At 40.4% G+C, this 11068-nt stretch overlaps 1 protein-coding gene and 1 long non-coding RNA gene across 2 annotated transcripts in view; one reads left to right on the top strand and one right to left on the bottom strand.

The window, feature by feature from the left end:
* LOC127537436 (uncharacterized) overlaps positions 1–11068 on the top strand; it is a 40217-nt gene that overhangs the window by 1078 nt on the left and 28071 nt on the right. The window contains exon 2 of the long non-coding RNA XR_007947061.1: positions 698–831. This is a non-coding gene — a long non-coding RNA (uncharacterized LOC127537436). The remainder of the gene's footprint in view (positions 1–697; positions 832–11068) is intronic.
* Positions 4437–11068, bottom strand: part of LOC110972945 (coiled-coil domain-containing protein 85A-like) — a 65401-nt gene continuing 58769 nt past the window's right edge. Inside the window, 1 exon segment of the mRNA XM_051959648.1 lies at positions 4437–4878. Coding sequence (XP_051815608.1) covers positions 4675–4878 — 204 coding nt within the window. The 3' untranslated portion in view covers positions 4437–4674.

The following is an 11068-nucleotide window of genomic DNA, read 5'->3' as shown; positions in this document are numbered from 1 at the left end:
CCTGTTGAGCTCTCATGTAGTAAAACAGAAAATGACAAATCAGATCTTACATGCAAATTACAATTGCACATAACCACCCATAAGCAAATCGGATTGGATTGTTGGATTCAATTTAACTGAATTTATATATCGTCAACATACAGCAATTTAAGTTCTTTACATAGTAAGGTAAACCCCTTGCAGATTTTAAACAGAGAAACACAAAAAATCCAATGTTTGCTTTGGATTTCCTTTGAGCAAGCACTAATAGTTGAATCTTCAAGCAGGGGGCCAGCCACAACAGACTACAGTCAGGTCAACCCACAGAACAAAAACTAAAGCCTGTTAGAGGGCTATGCACATGCTTATAGTACTAGAGTTACATTTAGTAACTACTACTTTTTTTGCAGAGCTATTTCTCTATGGCCGTTGTTCCCATACAGATCCTTTAGGTGTGCTTCGATAAAAGCGCAACCACCTATATTCATCAGCATATGGCCAAATAGTTCTGATGAACCAGAAAATGTTTCCAACAATTTTATAGCAACTAAAAGATGGAACTTATCCCAGCTGACTTAGGATGAAGGCGGGGGACACCCTGGACAGGTCATCAGTCTATTGCAGGGCTACATGTACAGATATACAATCACACTTGCATTCACAGCAGTGAACAATTTAATTTAGAGTTACTAATTAACCTGAGCATCTTTTTGGACAGTGGGAGGAAGCCAGAGCACCCAGAGAAAAGCCATGTATGCAAAGGGAGAACATGCAAACTCCATGCAGAGACATCCCGGGAAGGCTGGGACGCTAACTGGGGATCTTCTAGCTGCAAGGCCACTGCGCAGCCCGGTATGTTGGAAATGTTAAGCAAATTTTATAGCTGAAATAACTGGATATATAATCAATGACATATCTTCCATTAATGAAAAAGTAACAAAAAAATAACATAATAAACATTTTCTTTACCACCAGTCAAATTTGCACAAATACAATAGAAACAAGTTGAAAAATAGGGTGAAGATCAACTTGACATACAGTAAATTCATGAATGTTCCTTCATCTTGCTGTAGGTGGTTTTAACCACAATACAATAGCTATACAGATAGTGAAACCCAAATCAGACACAGTAATCACTGATCACAGCCATGTGTTGATTATTACTGCATCACTGCCAGTATCTAATAAGGTGATCCTTGTGTCATTTCTGACCTTGCCTAAAAATTTAATTCAAATCCGTTAGTCTGTTTTTGAGTAATGTTGCACATGGACAGGCAGATTCACAGATTCACAGACAAACTCCTCCGCATTCCTTGACAGTTTAATGAACGAAGCTCTACATTTGCAATCTGCTATAGCAGGGGTCGGCAATTAGATGTGGCTTCGGGCCAAAATGTTTGTAAACAATCGAACAGCGGGCCAACCTGCGGGGGGTGGGTGGGGGGGGCGATACCGCGAGCAGCGGAGCTTCTACAGCTGATCGCCGCTGCTTGGGACACACGTCTCGATTCTGATCACAGATGTATTAAAAATGACTCCCGAGACACACACATGTTTTGCACACACTGTTGCACAGTGAAATCTGGTTGGTACAACCGTGTCCGACCAGTAATGCAAACGCAGAAATGTCCGGCAGCAGCCGACCACGCGAGTTTCATGTTGTGGTGACGGACTGGCTTGGCTCCGTGCCAAATCAAATTTTCAAAATCATCTGGTGGGCCAGATATTATTCCTGACGGGCCAGACGACCACTGTACTATAGAGTCGACGAGAGGTAGCTGGGGTTGATGCTAGACGTACAAAGTACTTCACTCTTAACAAAGACCAGGTTTAAATCAAGGGTCCAGCTGTTCATGTAACAAATGCACTTTTGCAAATGAACTGATTAAGGTTAGGAACCACTGAGACTGTAGTCCTGGGTTCAGTTTAGATCTGCAGACCATTGATGCATGTCATCCCTATCTCTGCACCCTCTTTTCTTTCTGTCTTCAGTTTTCACTATAATCCAAAAAATAAATAACAGCAAAATTTAGAGAATGTTTTTTGTAGTTGTTGTTGTATGGAGTCATAGGAGTGCCAAATCAAAATATAAATAAATAAATATATAAATGTGGAAATATAAAGAGAAATAAATAAATAAATGTGGAAATATAAAGAGAAATAAATAAATAAATAAATAAATGTGGAAATATAAAGAGAAATGAATAAATAAATAAATAAAAAGGAAAATTTTGTCTTTGCTTTTACCTTTTCTGTTTTTTCCCTTTTATTTATTTATTTATTTATTTCTCTTTATATTTCCACATTTATTTATTTACTTATTTATTTCTCTTTATATTTCCACATTTATTTATTTATTTATTTCCCTTTATATTTCCTCAGTCCACCAAGAAAAGGAAAAATGCAAATCAGTTTGCTCCGGGCGGGGATTCTGAACACAGGACTCCTGCCTGACACCAGCTCCCAGCACGGCTGAAGTGAAGCCATGTCACCGTTGAGCTTCGGCTTATTCTGCCACTGATAAGAAAATAAACATTAATTTACCGAATTAGCAGCGTCCTTTCAGTGTCTGATGGCAGAATCAGCCGAAGCTCCACGGTGACATGGCTTCACTTCAGCCGTGCTGGGAGCTAGCAGGCCTGTGTGCAGGTACAACTCCCCATCCTGAAAAGGAAGCCCCGCCCAGAGCAAACTGATTTGCATTTTTCCATTTCTTGGTGTCAGTCCATCCTGAAATAACCACCAAGAAATAAACTGCAAATCCGTTTGCTTTCACTTGGTGGACTGCGCTGTCAATCAAATGGCTCTAGGCGGGGCTTCCTGTCCAGGGTGGATGGTCGTTCTTGATCACAGTAGATACGACACGCCCCTCTGAGCGCCGTCCTGACAGAGACGCTAAGCTAGTGGGGGCAAAGTCTCAGTGTTTTCCATTGATGTGTACGGCACGAAAATTAAAACAAGAAGAATGCCGGCTCATTGTGCGGCATACAGTTGCACACTACGTCGGACGATCAAGACAAGGAAACTTGGAATAACTTTCCACAGGTAAGAATAGTTTTGGGCTCGTTTTTCATTATTAAATCTTGTTGAGGGTCTATGAGAGCTAACTAGTTACCCATTAGCAAAACACTAACACGAGCTAACAGCTGGACAACCAAATACCAATAATAGTAGCTGTAGTATAGCTGTACAACCAGTAGTAGTAATACGAAAAGTACAAGCAGCAGTAGTAGTATAAGTAGCTGTTAGAGTCGTAGACGTAGTATCAGCATGTGTAATAGTATTACAAGTTGTAGTAGCAGTGACAGTATCAGCAGCAGTAGTTGGTGTATTACCACTAGTAGTCGCATTACTATTAATACCACCAATACTACCAATAGTAGTTATAAAGCCTAACTCATATATATCCAGATTACCATCTATGTTGTTCCTCCAAATCCATTTTATGATTGGGATTATAGGCAATTCTTTAGGACTGCTTTCAAATAATTGAAATGTTACCAAACTATGTTATACTTATCAAATTAAATAACTTTGGTCTCCAGTATATTGGCTAATTCAGTTCTTTGTACTTAATTTATTAGCATGATTTCTTTATAAATATGTTGTGTACATACTTTTCTCTTTACTCCATGTAGGTTTCCCAAAGACTATGGGCTGAGGAAGAAGTGGGAAGCAGCTCTGAGGAGAGAGGGGTTTGCTGCAAGTATATAACAGCCAAGAGAGAGAGGTGAATAAATAATATTGAATATTAATAATTCTGTTGTTTATTGTAATTGTGGTTGTCTTTACGTTTCTTTTTTCTTTGTTGCATTTATTGAGATAATTTGTCCTTGTTCGTTATTACTGTAGCATTGCTGGAACTACCTATAATTATAAATTTCTATTCATATTTTCACTGTGACTTTTATAGACGGCGAATCGTGATCCGTGCAGGAGTGGATGAATTTAGCAGGCTCATAGTTTACATAGGAGCAGCTACAAACAACAAATCCACCACTGTTCTGGTCAGCTGTTGCTCAGTATGGCTTACCATCTCGTATGTTGTGTGAGAGTCCAAATAATGCTACCAAAACACATAAAATGTTAAAACAGGTATGTTTACTTGTTTTGACAATTGCTCTGATGTGATGTAAGCTTGTGAGGCTAATACATGCTTCAGAAGAAGGTTCACAACAGTTCTTGTTTTTGCTGGTGTCAGGCTCAAATTGTTGTGTGTGACATTTAACATGTAACAGAAATGTGGCAGCCTGTGAGTTGTTGCAAGAAGACAGTTTAAAGGTGAGAGTTGAGAGAGTGAATTAATGAAATGGCTTATTTTTATGTGAAAGATTCAAAAACGAAGGTTCAGGTTTGTGCATTTCTGCGACAACAAAATGTTTCCACACTTGTGGAAGACTGTCTTTGGAGAACAGTTGTAATATAAATGTTTGGAAGTTAAAGAAAAGAATTGTCAGTTCTATTAAAAAATCTTTTTATTGGCACATTGTTTTAATGCTTTTAAAAGCTGTCAACTATTCAGCATGCAATTAAAGCAGTTTTATATCCCTTTGCTGTGTCTTTGTACATTGTTGTTTTCAAAGGCATTTATTTGAAATTCACAACTGGTCATAAAATTATGCACCAAAAATTTGCAGCATTCTTTTGAGTCTTGTTCGTTTCATTCTGATTGTGTTAAGGTGAGTTGTGATATGTCTAGGTTTGTTGAAAAATGCCCTTAAGAATATACACTGTATCCATGTATGCCCGTAGTGCAGCAGAAAAAGGGACGGCCGGATCAGGCAAAGATGTAACTTCAGCCTGTGTAAGCTGCCGGGGTAGTTGTGCATCAGGTACAGTGACGCCTTCTGGGTATGGGGTGTGAGATCCTGTCCAGTCTATCCCATAATCAGCAGCAACCTGAAAGGAAAGCATAATTTGAAAGCAAGCTCTTTTATTAAGAAATGCACACTCCTCAAGTAATAAAAAAAAGTAAATGAGATAGGGACTACATGGTATGGCAAAACTTGATTTCTAATGTGGGTTGGACAACAAGATGTGCAAGGAGTAAATTCATGAACTATAAAATTGTATAGATATTATTATAGATATTTTACACCATTGAAATATCTATGCATACACTACTCACAAAAAGTTAGGGATATTTGGCTTTCAGGTGAAATTTATGGAAAATGTAATAAGTTCGTGCTACAATGATATATCATGAAAGTAAGACATTTAAGTAGAAGGATGCACTGGTGATTTCCTCATCTCAAAAAATGTATTGAAACAAAAGGTAACAACAATGGTAGTTACACCACAACAAAAAATGTCAACGTCTCAATATCTCGTCATGTGCCCTTGAGCATCAATTACAGCTTGACAACGACGTCTCATGCTGTTCACAAGGCAACTTATTGTCTGCTGAGGCATGGCATCCCACTCTTCTTGAAGGACAGCCCTCAGGTCATTGAGGTTCTGGGGTGCAGAGTTTCGAGCCTCTACACGGTGACTCAGCTGATCCCACAGGTTTTCAATGGGATTCAGGTCTGGAGAAAGTGCAGGCCATTCAGTTTGAGGTACACCAGTCTCCAACAGCCATTCCCTGATGATGCGACCTCGATGAGCAGGAGCATTGTCGTCCATGAATATGAAATTAGGCCTGTGTTGTTCATGTAGGGGCACAATCACTGGATTAATGATGTTATTCAGGTAGTATGGGCTTGTCACTGTACCATTCACAAAGTGTAGAGCAGTTCTGTACCAACTGGACACCCCTGTCCACACTGTAACACCGCCACCACCAAAAGCTCGCCTGGTGACAACAGTGGCTGATGCATAGCGCTCTCCCTGACGTCTCCAACATCGTTGCCGGCCATCATTTCTGCTCAGCATGAATTGATTTTCATCAGAGAACAGCACTGAGGCCCACTGGTCCCTCGTCCAGTGTAAATGCTCCCTGGCCCTTGCAAGACGATGATGCCTGTGCCTGGTGGTGTGATCAGGTACTCGTGCAGGTCGTCTAGCGCGCAGACCATGCTGATGTAAACGGTTTCGAATGGTCTGACGTGACACTTGGGTGCCTCTCACCTCCCTTAAACGTGCCTGGAGTTGAGTGGCATTCATCATCTGGTTTCTCAGGGCAGTGTTCACAATGTAGCGGTCATCAGCACGGGATGTGGCCAAAGGACGTTCACTTCTACGCCTTTCTGTGACTCTTCCAGTCTCTCGATATCTCTGTTGCAACCTGCTGATGACACTCTGTGACACTCCAAGCTCAGTGGCTACTTCCGTCTGAGAACGTCCTGTTTGAAGCATCACAATGGCAAGGGACTGTTCATCCATTGGTAGGTGTCGACTTGGTCTCATGATGTCAAAATGTGAACAGCATGATGAGGACGACTGTTTAAACACCTGCTCTAATTGAACCAGGACATTTATTGGTCAATTCAAGGATCAAACACCTGCCGTGATTTTTGCCGTTAAAGCTGCTGTCCGGAGTTTGAATCGCAGCGTCTCCCAAAACACTGGTGGTCTCACCCTCCCTCCCTCTGATTTCGCCCCTTTATTTGTGCACGCGCGCAGTACATGAGAGTGGTGCCCGGAGTGCTGCAGCATCTTGCCTGTTTTGCTGTTTTCCCCTCTTCTACATTTAGTACATTTATTAAATAATAAAGGAATTACGTTAGAATGCTGTATTGAGTCTAACTTGTCCTAATACCAAAATAACATGAATCTGCTAGGACGAACGAGTAAAGTTTCAATATGTGATTACACTCGTGTATCCCTCTCGATGACGTTGTTTATCAAACTTAGTGCATTTACGCGTGTATATGTGTTACATTGTTTATTTATTTCTATCTAGAGTTCAGAATTGCATGACTCCTCTGACGAAGAGTATGTCCCAGACGCCCCAACATCTTCCTCCAGAGGTCGGGCATCGAAACGAAGCCGTCAGGCGGGCTATGGAGGCCGTGGTCGGGGAGCGAGGCGAGCACCCCGACCACGGCATCTAAACGAAGCCGTCAGGCGGGCTATGGAGGCCGTGGTCGGGGAGCGAGGCGAGCACCCCGACCACGGCATCTTAACGAAGCCGTCAGGCGGGCTATGGAGGCCGTGGTCGGGGAGCGACGCGAGCACCCCGAGCCAAAAAACGTCCTGCAGTCTCTTGGCTTGACAAGCCGTGGGATTGGTAACTTTTCTGGAAGTTGCTGATCCCTGATGCTCTCTCCTCCACAAGCAAAACAAATGTGCGCGTGGTTGCGTAGTGCGTAGCTCGCCCACCTCTGCATGGGCTTGCTTGCTGTGCGCTTAACCGTTGATTGACAGCATGACAAAGCTGAAGCTCGAACTTGATTGGTCGGCAGCAACCGGCGCTTTTTGGAATAACATGGGGGTCTATGAGAGGAAGGCGGAGCTCATGAATAAATTTTCATATCGCGTTATTCTAACTTTATATTATAGTATCGAACTAGACCAGGGGTCGGCAACCTTTAACACTCAAAGAGCCATTTCGATCCGTTTCCCACAGAAAAGAAAACACTGGGAGCCGCAAAATCCTTTTGGCATTTAAAATGAAGACAACACTGGATATATCGCTTTTTTTTTACCTCTATGCCCTTTTTAATCAGTCCTGATTAATTAATTACAAAGCCTCCAATAAGATAGATTCATTTTTTAAATTGTGTCCTTCCACTAATATTTATCTTACTTGGTTAATGTCATTTTTGCTCCTGGACCTCATATGTTACGTAATGTTAGCTGGAACTCAATATTTTGCGAATGTCTATTTAACTTGTAAAATCTATTTATCTATTTATCTTAAGCTAATAACTTTTCTCCGGTAAGTCGCTGCCCTATTTTCCAAGACGACACTCCTTTGACTCTCTGACCTGCTGCCTGGACATCGAGCCGTGTTCTTGCGAGTAACGTGTATCACCCTATCACGAGTACTTTTGACTCAAAGACAAGACGTGTCTTTCTTGGAGTGGAGCTTTAATATACAGGCTTGCCATTCTTGAGTACAAAACGATATGAAACTACAGGCGTTGCTTCTCCATCTTCCCTGCATCAACTTAGCGCTCTCATGTCCCGGGGGAAAAAACCCCAGCAGCACATCCGGTGGAGTGACACGTCAAAATAAGAGCGGTAATTTCATAATAAGACTCTATATTAAAATGCATTGAAACGCGCCTGAAAGGCAGAACAATTTATTTTCCAAAGTTACAGGGAGCCACAACAGAGCGCTAAAAGAGCCGCGGGTTGCCGACCCCTGAACTCGACTAACACATTTAAGCTTTGTTAAAAAATGATACATAAATTGAAAACAAACGGAAACTCCGGACAGCAGCTTTAAGCTCCTCGTTAGAGAACAGCAACTTGTGCAAAAACTACTGAAACATTTAACAGTTGGACATGTGCATTCAAAAGCTTAGAGAAGGTCACATTAAGTTCACCTGTAAAGGTTTGAATGCATTTTAGGTTCGTCCTGAAATTTCACCCAAAAGCCGAATATCCCTAACTTTTTGTGAGTAGTGTATGTTTATATGTTAAAATATGTTTAAAAAAACCCCAGAAACTACATGGCATGTCACAGCTCTATAAAGAATATATATTATTGTGCTACTAAACCAAATATAATATTTCTTAAACATCCAGGTTATCCTAGCAGTGTTAGACAGCATACATCTACACTGTGTTTGTGAAATATGCTTTGGTAATTTCAATTTGTTAAGAAATCAAAATAAATCTGGACTCTGAATCAGAAAGTGAGATCACACGCATCACACGCAAGTGAACCATCCAGTACTAAAGTAGAAATAATAAAGTTAACATAAACAAATATAAAGGAAGACAGGAAGGTAAAGGTACAAGAGGGGATTTGTACCTCAACTGGACCAGCAGCATTTCCCTCACATGGCTGACTAAGCCACAGTTGCATGGGGGATTGCTCTCTCTCTGTCCCCAAACTATGGTGATTCCAGGCTTCCTTGAATGCCTGAAGATGCTGCTGCAGCTGTGGGACATAGGTTCAGTGGAGAGCGAATAACTCCAGTTCATTTTCAGGGTTTAGAAACCCTTCCACTTCCAAATTGAGAAATAGTGTGTGGAACAAGTCAAGGACATTTCCATACACATCTCGCCATAATCTTTCAATTCTGTAGATTAAAAACAAACAAAAAAATTACATAATTACTCTAAATTTTACAACTGCATGTATATAACAGGAATTTCCTTTCCAGTATTTTAAAAATATATCTGATACTCATGATCGTAATTAGTTACAAAACCATGTATCACATTTGACTATGTACACTGCGTCCAGTGATGTGGGAATGTCGGCCTGTTCCTCTCTGGCTCACCGTGTATTTGGCCACAGCAACATTTTCCTCACCCTTCAGGAAGTTAAGATATAAACAGACAAAAAGAAATAAAGGAATACTAATTTTCAAAAGTTCTGTTCGTTAGTACTTTTGTTGTTTCAATGCAGGAGGGAGTATTGTTAATGCAATATTTCACTTTACCTTATCAGATCTCACACAAGATGGTAAGCCATACTGAGCAACGGCTGACCAGAACAATGGTGGATTTGTTGTTTGTAGCTGCTCCTATGTAAACTATGAGCCTGCTAAATTCATCCACTCCTGCATGGATCACGATTCGCCGTCTATAAAAGTCACAGTGAAAATATGAATAGAAATTTATAATTATAGGTAGTTACAGCAATGCTACAGTAATAAGGAACAAGGACAAATTACAGTGCCTTGCGAAAGTATTCGGCCCCCTTGAACTTTTCAACCTTTCGCCACATTTCAGGCTTCAAACATAAAGATATAATATTTTAATTTTTTGTCAAGAATCAACAACAATTGGGACACAATCGTGAAGTGGAATGAAATTTATTGGATATTTTATACTTTTTTAACAAATAAAAAAACTGAAAAGTGGGGCGTGCAATATTATTCGGCCTCTTTACTTTCAGTGCAGCAAACTCACTCCACAAGTTCAGTGAGGATCTCTGAATGATCCAATGTTGTCCTAAATGACTGATGATGATAAATAGAATCCACCTGTGTGTAATCAAGTCTCCGTATAAATGCACCTGCTCTGTGATAGTCTCAGGGTTCTGTTTAAAGTGCAGAGAGCATCATGAAGACCAAGGAACACACCAGGCAGGTCCGAGATACTGTTGTGGAGAAGTTTAAAGCCGGATTTGGGTACAAAAAGATTTCCCAAGCTTTAAACATCTCAAGGAGCACTGTGCAAGCAATCATATTGAAATGGAAGGAATATCAGACCACTGCAAATCTACTAGCTCTACACTAGCGTTTAACCGACTAGTAAAATACTAAACGTTTAATAAATGAGTAGGCAGTTAAACTATTAAATGACTAGTCGTGCACGTCCCTAGTATGTACACAACAACATATTTATAAAGAAATCATGCTAATAAATTAAGTACAAAGAACTGAATTAGCCAATATACTGGAGACCAAAGTTATTTAATTTGATAAGTATAACATAGTTTGGTAACATTTCAATTATTTGAAAGCAGTCCGAAAGAATTGCCTATAATCCCAATCATAAATTGGGTTTGGAGGAACAACATAGATGGTAATCTGGATATATATGAGTTAGGCTTTATAACTACTATTGGTAGTATTGGTGGTATTAATAGTAATGCGACTACTAGTGGTAATACACCAACTACTGCTGCTGATACTGTCACTGCTACTACAACTTGTAATACTATTACACATGCTGATACTACGTCTACGACTCTAACAGCTACTTATACTACTACTGCTGCTTGTACTTTTCGTATTACTACTACTGGTTGTACAGCTATACTACAGCTACTATTATTGGTATTTGGTTGTCCAGCTGTTAGCTCGTGTTAGTGTTTTGCTAATGGGTAACTAGTTAGCTCTCATAGACCCTCAACAAGATTTAATAATGAAAAACGAGCCCAAAACTATTCTTACCTGTGGAAAGTTATTCCAAGTTTCCTTGTCTTGATCGTCCGACGTAGTGTGCAACTGTATGCCGCACAATGAGCCGGCATTCTTCTTGTTTTAATTTTCGTGCCGTACACATCAATGGAAAACAC

Source organism: Acanthochromis polyacanthus, chromosome 15, assembly GCF_021347895.1.
Source record: "Acanthochromis polyacanthus isolate Apoly-LR-REF ecotype Palm Island chromosome 15, KAUST_Apoly_ChrSc, whole genome shotgun sequence".
Classification (NCBI taxonomy): Eukaryota; Metazoa; Chordata; class Actinopteri; family Pomacentridae; genus Acanthochromis; species Acanthochromis polyacanthus.
Note: the sequence above shows the minus strand (reverse complement) of the source record. Positions and strands in the feature narration are given on the sequence as shown.